Here is a 13,087-nt window from a genome sequence, read left to right as displayed (position 1 = left end):
GACCCGGTGCCTGCAGTTCCCGTTACAGTTTATATGGAATTCCAATAAGAATGTAACAGAAAAATTAGGCTCCGGGTCCAGACTGTTAATTAAAACTTTGTGATGTTTTTTTTGTTGTTGTCCAAAAATCTATTTTGCATTATGGTTTCGTTCAGAAAAGTCTTCAAAAAATGTCGGTAGCTGCCCATTCAAAAATGGTATGTATTATGCATAGAATTAATGTTTGATCGGATTTAGTATCTCCAGCAAAGACTCCGGGTAAGACTCTTATCGACGGTAACATTTCAAAAGGCATCATGTACATTTTGACACTTTCTGGGTTATTGTATATTCTGAAAGTACTTCTAATAAGCTACCTTTCCCCCAAAAATAAGCAAAAGTTACTTTAGTAAAGTCTGTTTAATCATGATTTTAAATAAAGTAACATAAACTAAATCTCTGCCATCAGCAGTCCCTGTTTATATAGCCCTGTCAACCTGTCAAAAAAGGCTACATAAACCTCGTGACGAAAAAAAAGCAACATGAAAAAAGCGCCATGTACATTCGGCGAAGAAAAACGAATCATAACAAAGCGCCCCCCTCAGTGACAGCAGGGTGATATCGACGTTGGTGATTTCAAAAGAAGTTATGTTTGTTTTTTCTCAAATAAAATTACGGGAATAATGTTTTATTGAATATGGATGATCAAGTATCAACAAAAGCAACGTTTTTTATCGTTTGTTATCATTAGAACATCTTATTTTGCTTTTATATAAAAATGGTAATTGAAAATGGATGCTCAACATTCAAATGCGTTTTTCTCAAAACGCATGGTTTGTACATGATGCTTTTTGAAATGTTGGCATCGTTATAGGTAATTATTAATTTTTTATTTTATTTCCAAAATGTAAAATGATATATATTATATAGTGCTCGGATCGGGTTCAAAATTGGAGTGGAGATTCTCTGGCCAAAATAATTAGACCCTAGATTAGACCCGTATTTTTTTTTATTTGGCCATTAGAGTGACCTACGCCGTGTTAGGGTGGTCCACATTTTTTTACACAATTTTAAAAAAATCCGCGACATATCAAACGGATTTTGGCTGTCTGGACGCAAATGAAAGATATTTTTTTGCTGATATTTTTAAACATTCAGATAAAAAACAAATAACCTTGCAAGAAATTTGTAAAAAGGATGCTGCTAGATTATGATATTGTGAGAATCACATTAAATTTTTGTGAGTTAGTGCATTGTAAAACAGACTAAAAGGTGTTTATTGTACGGTTTTATATTGTTTTCCGATGTTACGCAAATAGTAAAGATGGCTAAGAAGCATTTTAGAGAATTAAAAAAAGGCTTAGATTTCCACGTAGATTTTATTTTGGAACATGGAATCATTTTATACAGAAAATATTAATTTTCAAATGAGCAACTCTACACGAAATCGGTCTTTTTTTTATTAATTTTAATTTTTGATTTTGTTAATCCGGCTGTAACTTTTTTGGTGCTTTCGGTATGCCCAAAGAAGCCATTTTGCATCATTAGTTTGGCCATACACTTTTTCATACAAATTTCGCAACTGCCCATACAAAATTGATATATGAAAATTCAAAAATCTGTATCTTTGAAGGAATTTTTTGATCGATTTGGTGTCTTCGGCAATGTTGTAGGATAAGGACTACACTTAAATAAATTTTGGTGATTTTTAATTTCCCTTTTTGATTTGCAAAAAAAAAAACACTTTTTTTGTCCACTTTTGTAAAAATATTTTTGAAAAGCTGAGAAAATTCTCTATATGTATTTTGTTTGTTGATTAGTTTGTTGATACGACCCTTAGTTGCTGAGATATTGCCATATAAAGATTTAAAAACAGGAAAATTGATGTTTTCTAAGTCTCACTGAAACAACCCACCATTTTCTAATGTCGATATTTTTCGTGAAATTTTCCTATCCTTCCGAAAACATTTTTTTTTTAATGATTTGCTACTAGTTTATGTCTGTTTTACCGGAGATATTCCGGATTTCGTCGAAGTCTGCTTATTTTCTTTTTCTGATGTTTTAAATTCTCTACTATTTTGTTTTTTTAATATTACAAGCAAAACTTTATTTTAAAATGTTAATCCAATTAGATCGTTAATATTTTTTACAGGGTTGTAAAAATATCAAACTTTTAATTTTCAGCGTCTTCAATTATCATGCCCGAAATCTCATTTCCACACTTTCACAGCTCTTTTTCTCTCTCATTCCCGCATTCACAATCATCCCCCATCTCAACAGAGCGTTACCACAAAACAAAATTTCCCACCGATAGTAAACGGGACATTATTTCATTCATTTGGTCGGATAAAACAAACAAATCTTCAGTGAGTTTTCGTGAGCGAATGCTTATGCTGAGAATCACGAGATAAAAAAAGAGAACTCACAAACTACAGTTACGGTCACTATACCTTCTGATATTTTTGTGCAAGAATCATCAAATTATATTTTTTTTTCAATCAATCATTTGTAGTATTTGTTATATAACTTTTTATAGAAATCATCTTTTCATGCGCTTTTTGTAGCAAAATGTTCGGCATGAGTTTCTGAACAAAACGTAGTACTAGGTTTCTGTCAAACTTTAAATTGTTTACATGTTTCATCACAAAATGTGCATTGTGCCTAAGGGGTGTAAATATTAGGGTGGGTACGTTTTTCAAAAACTTCTCGGATCAAGTTTTAGTATGGTTCCCCTTGTAGGTCATGCCCATAGGGACTTTCATGCCAAATATCAGCTCATTTGGTTGTAAACTGGCTGCGCGCATCAGGGTTAAAGTTTACATGGGAATTACTATGGGAAATTGGAACTTTTTGTTCAAACGCTCCTACAGGACTGGGAAAATCACGCGCCAACTTCTGGTATGGTCAGGCCTATGAAGAATGGTCTGGAGAACACTTTTCCCGAAGAGAGCATATGGATTCGTTGTCCCTAGACCTGGCGCATCGACAAAACATCCGATGTTTCCGGAATCAACGGTTTTCCCTCAAAAAGCATCAAATTTTCCTTAGCATGCTATGAAAGCTTGATGAACATCGCGACGCCATACGTCAGGCAGCTACCACGTGGGTGAGAAACGGCTGGAATATTTAACTGCAATCCTTCTTTTAACTAGAAAATTATCATTTCGAGTAATCCTGATATTATTTAGTTGAATTCAGGATCTTTGCTTAGCAAATTTGTATTTTTTTGCAATATTTCAACCACGTGGTAGCTGCCTGACGTATGGCGTCGCGGTGTTCATCAAGCTTTCATAGCATGCTAAGGAAAATTTGATGCTTTTTGAGGGAAAACCGTTGATTCCGGAGACATCGGATTGTTTGCCGATGCGCCAGGTCTAGGGACAACGAATCCATATGCTCTCTTCGGGAAAAGTGTTCTCCAGACCATTCCCCATAGGCCTGACCATACCAGAAGTTGGCGCGTGATTTTCCCAGACCTGTAGGAGCGTTTGAACAAAAAGTTCCAATTTCCCATAGTAATTCCCATGTAAACTTTAACCCTGATGCGCGCAGCCAGTTTACAACCAAATGAGCTGATATTTGGCATGAAAGTCCCTATGGGCATGACCTACAAGGGGAACCATACTAAAACTTGATCCGAAAAGTTTTTGAAAAACGTACCCACCCTAGTAAATACTTTTTTTACATACTGTATTCATTCAACACTGACAACTTCAATGAATTTTAGTGTTATATTCTACAAAGGACGAATATAACTGGGATGTTTCTCAATATTCTAATTGAAGTAAATAAAATACAAACTCGAATTGTTGTGTGACGTTCATTGAACATTTATTTCATGATTTCGCGTTCGGTTACATCTGAATGCGCGGGATTTCCACTAACGTTTAAGTGTTTTTTTGTTTCTTTAAGCTTATACAATATTTAAACCATCTTTAATTTAAACACACGTTTGTGCATTAAACTAACGCAAAAATATGAAAGTAAAAACAATAATAAACAATATTTACCAATTTACACATACAGATGGGGGGTTTGTTTACTTCTTTTTCAGCAAAAAAATATCCTCGTTGGAGTTTGAATAAAGACAGAATATATATTAAGTTGACGTTGCTCGAAACTTTAGCAACTTCTAAGTATTTTGAAGATGGTTCCGGATGTTTGTTGTTTGGGTTGTGTGTTGTGAGTGTAGATAGATCGTACTTCTGGAATGGCCTTTGAGAGTAACACTACTTTTTTAAGATAACTCTTCTTGCTGATGCCGCCCTTCACGAGTCACTTTTGTCTCATTTCTGTTTCGGTAATTTTAATACTCTGCTGAAATTAATAAAGTTTTGTTGGGTTGGAATTTGAGATCTTCCCGCCGGGATTCGAGCAACTCACCCACATTTGTTCTGGATCCTCTCTCTCTACGGTTATTTTGGTACTTGTGAAGGGGGGATTTACTCCTTGTCGCCCATCTTGACCTTCGAGGTCATGTAGATGCCCACGATGAGTCCGAACAGACCGATGGCCGAGCCGAAGATCTCGACGATCAGAATTTTGACAAACAGTGCCGAGTTGGCGGCATCGGCCAGGGCCGCACCGGAACCGACAATGCCGACGGCGATACCGCAGAACAGGTTGACCAGACCGACGGCCAGGCCAGCGCCGAACATTACATAACCGGAGAACCAGTTGTTGTTCCGGATGTTCTCGTTAGCGACGATCGTGGACCAGGAGAAGTTCTCCAGCATTCCGGACAGGACGATGGCCGTGATGAGACCGTAGATGGCGACGGCTTCGCAGAAGATGACGGAGATCAAGTTCTTGGTCTTGATGCGCGGGGCCTTGACACCTCCACCGACGATGCTGACTCCGGTCGTGTGAATTCCCATGGCCGCTCCGACGACGGACAGCGCAACGGCGAACGCGATGCCGAGGGTGGCCCACATGTACGGGGACGTCTCCTCCAGGAACCAGCCGACGCTGACGCGCTCGCCCTTGCCCGTGAGGACATGGTACAGGATCAGGACCGTCGAAACCGAGGTCAGCGTTCCGACGAGGGTGTACCCGAGAGTGTAGCGCATCGTGTGGCCGTCTGCAAACGATAAATTCACCTTAATTACACTGTCTGGGGCGCGTTCGACACCGGTGGTCACGGAACGCAGTGGGAGAACCTACCTTCTGGTCGATTTTTCAGCAAATTTACACACAATCAGTCAGTCACTTGATCCCCCGTGTATCATATGACCCTCCTCACTGCGAAAAGAAGAAAAGTGACAGCCCGAGTGACAGTTTGGTGAGTAATCGATATTTTGTAAACGTCGTGTACACGGAAAAGAAAAACAAATGAAATTACGAGCTGGCAACAGCGCCGCCCTGTAGGCTACTAGTGCAAGCTTTTACAGGTCAAACTAGCTAGTCGGGAAAGTCAGATGCAGTCAGCGTTGTTGGTGATGTTAAATTAAATGAATTATACATTTATTTCTGGCCACTCAAAAAAAGAGCATCGTTAATGCTACAAGGACAAGCATAATGACGAAGAACTTTAGATACTTGAATAGCACGTCCCGAGATAGGAAAGGGTGTTTCATCTTCGGGCGTTTCATTTCGCTTCACAAAGTTGTGGATTGCTTCTCCGTAGAATAGAGGAAGGAAGGAATTTCCCAGCAAAATCAAGCACAATCGTTAACTTTATCCTTACATTTATTATTCCCTCATTTCGCACATTTCACCTCAAACTTAACAACGACCTGTCCGGTCTCCGGAACCACACTCGACGCCAGCTCCACCAGCTGCGCATCGCCTCCGATCTCCTCAGGGCACACATCCCCGGTTATAACCTCCACCTCCTCACTGACCTCCAGCTCCGCCTCCTGCACCAATCCGCTTCCATGGCCCAGCATGTGCTCCTTCAACGAATGTGCCCGCACAAATCTCTCCCCGCAAACAGTACAACCAAACGGCCGCTCCCCCGTGTGAATCGTCCGGTCGTGCACGCGCAGATGCTCCTTCTGGTTGAACGATCGGGGACACTTTACGCACGGAAATGGACGCGCACCGGTAATGTGGATTCGCAAGTGAACTTTAAGGGATTGCGACGTGCTAAACAGTTTGTCGCAGACCAGGCAGCAGTACGGTTCCTCCAGGCCAGCGTCCAGCTGAGCTTGGGCGCGCTCCGGAGCGACCAGAATCACCGTTTGATTCGGCTTGGCCAGACCGTCCACGTGAACGCGCTGAATGTGCTTCGTGAGCACATCTTCCCGGATGAAGCTTTTCGGGCAGTTGAGGCACTGGAACTGCTTCCGGTCGTGGCTCTTCATGTGGAACTTGAGCAAACGGGCGCTTTCGAAGTGGGTGTAGCAAATTTTACAAACCAGCTGTTCTGTGTGCTTCAGCTCGTGGGTTTTAGCGGCTCGTTCCGATGTGAATTCCTTGGAGCAAATGCTACAGGAAACTTTGGACGGCTTGAAGTGAACGCGGGCGTGACGTTCCAGATGATGCTTGTCATAGAATGTTTTAGGGCACAATTGGCAGGATAAGTTCCGCTCTCCTTTATGACGTTTTTCATGAGCCTTCATGTTTGAGAGATTCATAAAGTCTCTTCCGCAAATGCTGCAAGTATAAGGCTTAGCTCCGGAGTGAACTCGAAGGTGTTTGGTCAAATTACAGGCCTTGAAAAAATAAATCAGTTAATTGAAGAAATGCAATGTATAAAAATATCAAACCTGATTGAAGCGTTTTGAGCAAACTTCGCACTGAAATGGCTTATCGTCGATGTGAGATCGCTGAAATGAAAAATAGATCGATCCGGCTCAATAAATATTCACGAACAACGAAAATTCAACAAATTACTAGACAACACATTCGATTCTTACCTCATGGGAAAGCAGATGCGCTTTGCAGATAAATGCTTTATCACATTTATCATAAGTGCAGACAAACGGCTTATCTCCGGTGTGCTTCCGAACATGGTAGACCAAGTTACTGCTCTGACTAAACCCGCGATCGCAGTGCGGACACTTGAACTTTTTCTCCTTTTTGTGTACCCGCATGTGGTCCTTCAAATAAGCCACCTCCTTCCCGCAAACTTCACATTTGGAAAGCTTTCTTAGTTTATCGAAAACCTCTCTTTTAGATTTAGGCTTTTCCTCAGCTTCAGAAGATTCTTCATCATTTTCATGATGATCGTCCCAATCATCATGCTCCACTTGATCCTCCTCAACCGCTTCCAACAAGTTATTCAGCTCCTTTCTGATCTCATCGACCTGTTCCGTAACATTTTCAACTCCAACCTTGGCTTCTTCCAAGATTTTCGGAACTTTAACCTCCCGAACCTTGGGGACATCCACAACTTTAACCGCCTTATTCTCTTCCTCAACCGCCATCGGATCCTCCAAACACCCAAACGGATCATCATCCGGCTCTACGCTCCTCTTAACCTTCTCCACAACGTACTCGCTACACCGAGGCTTAAAACTCTCATCAAACTGATTAATGCGATCGTGACAAAACTCGCAAACCGGCGAAATTATCCCACATACGGGAACCACCCGTACATTTGTACATTTGAAGATTTTTTCCAGCAGGCGGCTGTTGTCGGGAGCGCAAAAGATCGACTCCATGGCACCGCTCGTGCCGTCGCAGATTTTGCACCCGATTTCCTGCTTTTCGAAAGGGCTGAAAAATTGAAGAGATTATTGTAATTTGTTGTTTCATTGGTCCAGGAAGAAACTATCAGGAAACTAATTTACATTTGATTCAAACTAACAAATCGAAAAACGCTCGATAACATAGTATGATCGATTTGGAATGATTCGCGATGTTCTACAAAGTTGTTTCCCAGAACAAAACCTACAAGAATCTCAAATTCTATCAGTAAGTAGCCCCTACAATCAAAAAAAAAAAACTTAAAGATAAGCGAGAACCCGTTTAATCTTATGTCAGTATTGATTGTTATTTCTATGGCTTCTAAACCAAATGAGAATGCAATTTTACATGATTGGTATAAAAATATCTATTTTTTTTTTTCTTTGAAAAAAGGTCCTTTAAGCATATAAAACAAAATACTACCCTTTCAAAAAAACATTCAAATATATTTTTTTGATTTTGTAATTTATCAAGTAAAGGAAGGTTTGTTATGGATGTTTATGCTTAATTTTAAAAGATGTTTCAAAATATGCTTACCAGACAGTGGATTTCATCAAACTCATCTTTAAATGATTAAATGACACGTGTAAAAAATATTTTTTAACTGGAATTTCCTTAATCCTTAATTATTATCGTAAACTTTAGGTACTTAATTTATGTTAAGTTACTTTTTTGTTATGTTTTCGAATTCATCTGTCAGTTTAGTCAAACAAAACAAACAAAGAGGTAGTCAAAGGGCACGTTCTTTTATTACGAAACACAAATATTTTTCCAGGACCACCCCCTCCCGCACCGCAACACATTTTCCAGAATGTTTTGTTAAGAGAGCGCACCCCCCTCCCCCGATTCCCTTTTGCGTTACGTCATAAAAGAACGCTCCATCATGACACATTGAAAGGTGGTGAGTTTCTGCTGTTTCTGCTATTCGCCGCAAGAGTTCCCCGTAATAATTTTGTCTGAAGGAAGTGCACGGAAAAAATAAGTTGCATTTTTTCTAAACACTGTTCAAACTTTTCCAAATTTATTAAAAACTACTTTTTTTTTAAACAAAAAAAAAACAATTTCACAAAATTCGTTTTTTCTATTATTTGATTTTTTAAATATGTTTTTAAGGTTAGTTTAAGGGACAAAAACAGCAAAAGTTGCATAGGCTTTTTTAAAAAAAAAAAGAAATTTTAGTCGATTTTTTTGACATAAGTTTTTAATGCAAAATTAAATTTGCAATCGAAAAGTACAAAACAGATTGTTCGATAAAGTGAACCTTGTTCAAAATATAACAACCTAAGGTTAATTTAGCTGAAAAATTCATTTTTTTTTTATCATTTTTCTATGTTTTAAAATGAAACATTTTACAATAAGGCTTTCTAGGCCCAGTGAAAAAAAATATAATTTAACTCAAAAATGACGAACTCCTCGTCACAGTGTCCTGATGCAAACAATGATCGAGCTGTAGCTGTCACAGCCCTGCGAAGTATGTTGGCTGACATATCGAGCAGTCAGTCAAAAAAAAAACAGCTAGAAGTCGCCTGACAAAAAAAATTTCCTAGAAAGAGATAGGAAACCTGATGCAAACAAACGTCCAGCTGTCATGTAAACATACTTTGAATGTGTTGGTAAATTTCTGACTAGAAAGCCTTAATAAGTTTTATTTTCAATATTGAATTTGACCATTACCTTCTGAGATATTGGTACTAGAAAAAAGGCTGTTTGGATTAGACTTTAAAAAACTAAAATTTTATGGCCACTTTTTCTTTTATATGCTGTATTTTAGCAACCAGAGGTTCAATCTTCAATGTCTCTTAAGCAATTTAATTATAATTTATCTCAAATTTTGGAAATTTTTTTTTTCAGAAATGAAAAATCATGGACACTATTTAAAAATATCGAAAAACGGGATTTTTTTCAGTCAAAATTTAATTTTAATTGGGTATTTCTTGAAAACTGTTCACTTTAGCAAAAACTTGTAAAGTTTTTTCGATTGCAAATTCGATTTTACATTAACAGTCTGCTCCCGATGTCTGATTTTTCTGTTACAATCTTATGGGATATAAACTCCCATATAAACTGTCCAGACCGTTAAAAAGTGAAGTAAAAAAACAAAATTCGAGTAAGATTTCTTATTCTCAAAAAACAAACAAAATTCAAATAGTCACGGCGGCAAAATAATTGTCCATATACCTTTCTATGGCCCAAAAGAATTGAGGGACAAAGATATTTTTTCCTGAATAGTTATCACCAAACCTTAAATAAACTACAAAATTTGAATAGAAGTCCAAGTGCATTCCTCTGGGTTGAGACTATTTTTTAGCGTGTTCGGCTTTATTCAAAAATCATTTGATGAATTTCAGATAATTTTAGATGTACGAAATCGCCAAAAGTATAATATTTTGCTAACATTTTTATCAACTGTTATGTAATTTAAATATATTTTTTCTCCACCTCGATTAGTCATGGGACAACAACTTTTTTTTAAATGTTTGCATCAACCTTTTTTTAACAAAATACATATAAATTTTATTGTAAAAACTAAAAAAAAACTGAAAAATATATTTATAAATTTCATAAACTTAACGCAGTTTTATTTTGATTAATGATAGAGTTTTAAAAAAGTTTAGATTTTTATAATGAAACACAAACTTAAAGGTCCATTCACATCAAACCACACAATCCCACGACATCAAGTCTCCATCCAACTTCCTTCGCGCGAGAGTCAAATCGAGAGCAAGAGTTCGGATTCATTAATGTTTACCCACACTCACACTCAAATTCTGCGATCGCGATTCATTCAGTCGAATGACTAACTGAACTGCCTGGCGGAACAAAAGAGAGAGTTTTTGGTGGGTGCACACCCCAACAAACAGGGTCGATCACACACACATAAACCATACGATCACACGATCACACGATCCTCGCACGAAGAAGGGGGATGAATTCACGTTTGGGTAGAGATGGTTGAGTTTGGGGTTCTGGAGTTTTTGGATTTCTGATTTGAATGCATTTTAAGACAAAATTTAAATTTCTGGAAATTTTAAAATCAATTTAATTGAATGGTCAACTCAACTATCTCTTTCCCCAATCGATCACCATTCAAGCGGGTCTCTCAATGAAAGGCGAGAGAGTCTCCAAGCGCTGCTGCTGGTGGAGACCCATTGATGATCACCACGACTGACTTTGGACCCACGTTTCGTTCGGCGCTCCGATCAGTTGCAGTTTCGTGCTCGTCGGGGTGTGGTGTGCTCAGCTCTTCGATTCTCTCCAGCAGGTGGTGATCGTGTCGCGTGTTCCGTGCCCAAGTCTCAAGGCTAAATCTTGAGCAACTCGCCGAGAGTGTAAAATTAAAAAGTTGTTGGCGGTTTAACACACACGAAACCAAAAAAAAAAGAGAAGTAAATTCCGCCGCACAATTGTGGCTGGTGTTCCGACAATCACAACCTCTTTTGTGCGCAAAATAAAAGTAGGAGATGATTACATTTGGCTGCCGTCGCCGTCGTCGTCGTGTGTGAGGAAAAAATTGAGAGGAAAATAAAAAAAAAGTTTGAAAAAACAAGCGAAACCCAAAAAAAGTTAAAGTGGAGGAAAGAAGAGAGTTTCATATTTGTCCGAGTTGTGGGTCGAGAAATGTGCAACATTTGAGGTGATTCCGAATCTGGCACGGCGCGATTTTTTTGCTGGGTTTCTTCCTCTTCATTCATCACATTTGGCCACGGCACAGACCTCGATCAATTGACCCTCGGGGTGGGATCTTCAACACAGCACACAACACAGCCAAGAAGTGATGAGGTCAACATGAAGTTCCTGCTGCGAATAATTGGATTACTGCTGATGCTGTTGGCGTTTGACGCTGCGTCATGTGAGTATAGAGAGAGAGCTAAACCTTAAGCATCGAGGGTAGACCTTAAACCGACTTAACCTTAAGCCGATGATGCTCTGCTGCTGATATTACACAATCCTCTCGCGCCAAGGCGAGTTCGTCGTGACATTTGAATTTGTGTACGCCAAACCGTCTCCGAGCGACACATACCTTAAGTAACCAAGATCCGTCGCTTGTGGGACAGGTCTACAAATTGGTCCAGAGAGAGACCTGAACGAGAGTGAGAGTGAAACACGAACACGCTCCAAGTCAAGTCGAGGCGACGACAAAACGCCTCCACCTTTTATTTGAGCTGCTTATTTTGGTGCGCGTGAATAGCTCACTTGCTTTACTACACGCGCATATCAGCACCAGCGAACCACGTGCGTGTCTGCTTAACCAACCGCAGCAGCAGACAAACAAAATGCCTGGCCAGAGCCTGTATGTAAAGGCTGTATCGGATTTGAATTTTTGGAATGTTTTTTTTTTCTACTCCTGCAACAAAAACACTTGCGGTTTTGTTTGCGGAAAGCAAACTTAGCCGTCCTACGCATCTTGCTACAGTTTTGACATTGTTGGTAGTTGGAAATGGTGACGAATTTGACACACTTTTGACTGTTATATCATTTAATTTTGTTTGTAATCACAAAAAGCATCGTAACATTTTTGCGAGAAAGTTGTTCGTTGATGTCTTATCAACAATTCTTTAGATAATTCTTTCATAAGTAAGACAAAAAGTAAAACTGTCTTAAATTTGGCTTATCATTTCGATAAACGTCAAATTTGTTGAAAAAGCTCATCCGTGGCCTGGACTTTGACATTGAAAGAATTCTTTAAAAAAAACTGAGTGGATTAGTTCGTCACTCACATTTTTTTTCTATATAAATTAATAGTTTGATCAAATAGGTATAACTGAAACTGCAGTTTCGATTCAAGTAAAAATTTTAGAAAAAGAAAACAGAAATTTTGAATAGAGTTTTTTGTTCAAAGTTAAAACTAAATATTTTTTATAAAATGATTTAACATCTTTTTTGTATACAATTTTGAAGCCTCAACATTAAACTTTTCATCAAACTGTAAAACTAAAGCTTATCTTGAATCTATTCATTTTTTTTTAATTTCCAACATTTAGTTTTTAAACTGATAACAGACCAATTGTTTCCAATGCGAGAAAAAAATAGTTCTTATAACTCATTTTTCACAAAATATAAACATTAAGAATCTGTTTTCTGTGCAAACATCAGTCCGTTCAAAAATGTCAAAAACGATAAATTTTTAGCTTTTTGAAAAAAAAAATTGCATTGCTGCTTTTCTTTCATATTTTTTTAAGGGAGCGTAAATGAAGCGGTACGCAGCTGAAAAGTAACAGAAAGTGGCGTTTCTTCGCGTGGTACTTGTTTGCAATATGTTTTGATGAAAAAATCAAAGTATTGGAACTTTCCTTCTTGAATGCGACTGAAAATCACAAACGTTTTAATAATAATGTATTCAATATAATATTATTGAAAATTCTCGCCAAATTTAAAAACGAAGAATTTTGACATTAAAAGGACAGATATAGTTTTTTGGTCGAAATTAAGTAAAAAAAAGAAGTTGTCTTTATAGCTGTCAGCCCACAAGTCGGCC

The 13,087-nt window shown here is 38.3% G+C and overlaps 3 protein-coding genes across 6 annotated transcripts in view; 1 reads left to right on the top strand and 2 right to left on the bottom strand.

Moving 5' to 3' along the window:
- Nucleotides 1-3,785: 3,785 nt before the first annotated feature.
- LOC120418418 (V-type proton ATPase 21 kDa proteolipid subunit c''-like) lies at nt 3,786-5,297 on the bottom strand. 3 transcript variants are annotated; one of them, XM_039580807.2, is made up of 3 exons: nt 5,143-5,297; nt 4,363-5,059; nt 3,786-4,296 (listed from the first exon to the last, which is right to left on the bottom strand). In XM_039580807.2, exon 2 carries the CDS (start codon nt 5,046-5,048, stop codon nt 4,422-4,424), a length of 627 nt encoding a protein of 208 aa, XP_039436741.1. In that variant the 5' UTR covers nt 5,049-5,059; nt 5,143-5,297; the 3' UTR covers nt 3,786-4,296; nt 4,363-4,421. The 3 variants fall into 3 exon arrangements, with proteins under 3 accessions (XP_039436741.1, XP_039436733.1, XP_039436749.1); XM_039580799.2 differs by having other exon boundaries at nt 3,786-4,293; XM_039580815.2 differs by having other exon boundaries at nt 3,786-4,293; nt 4,367-5,059.
- Nucleotides 5,298-5,492: 195 nt separating this feature from the next.
- The window catches only part of LOC120418376 (zinc finger protein 37 homolog), a 26,742-nt gene continuing 19,147 nt past the window's right edge, over nt 5,493-13,087 (bottom strand). Inside the window, exons 1-4 of one of the 2 annotated variants that reach the window (XM_039580752.2) lie at nt 8,149-8,322; nt 6,840-7,641; nt 6,690-6,749; nt 5,498-6,635 (exon numbers count right to left, since the gene is read on the bottom strand). In XM_039580752.2, coding sequence (XP_039436686.1) covers nt 5,679-6,635; nt 6,690-6,749; nt 6,840-7,641; nt 8,149-8,174 — 1,845 coding nt within the window. In that variant the 5' untranslated portion in view covers nt 8,175-8,322 and the 3' untranslated portion in view covers nt 5,498-5,678. Of the gene's footprint in view, nt 6,636-6,689; nt 6,750-6,839; nt 7,642-8,148; nt 8,323-13,087 lie in introns of those variants that run through there. The other variant, XM_052711328.1, reaches the window with a different exon arrangement.
- LOC120418410 (uncharacterized) overlaps nt 10,803-13,087 on the top strand; it is a 27,540-nt gene continuing 25,255 nt past the window's right edge. The window contains exon 1 of the mRNA XM_039580789.2: nt 10,803-11,461. Coding sequence (XP_039436723.1) covers nt 11,398-11,461 — 64 coding nt within the window. The 5' untranslated portion in view covers nt 10,803-11,397. The remainder of the gene's footprint in view (nt 11,462-13,087) is intronic.

Source organism: Culex pipiens, unplaced genomic scaffold (genome assembly GCF_016801865.2).
Source record: "Culex pipiens pallens isolate TS unplaced genomic scaffold, TS_CPP_V2 Cpp_Un0001, whole genome shotgun sequence".
Classification (NCBI taxonomy): Eukaryota; Metazoa; Arthropoda; class Insecta; order Diptera; family Culicidae; genus Culex; species Culex pipiens.
Note: the sequence above shows the minus strand (reverse complement) of the source record. Positions and strands in the feature narration are given on the sequence as shown.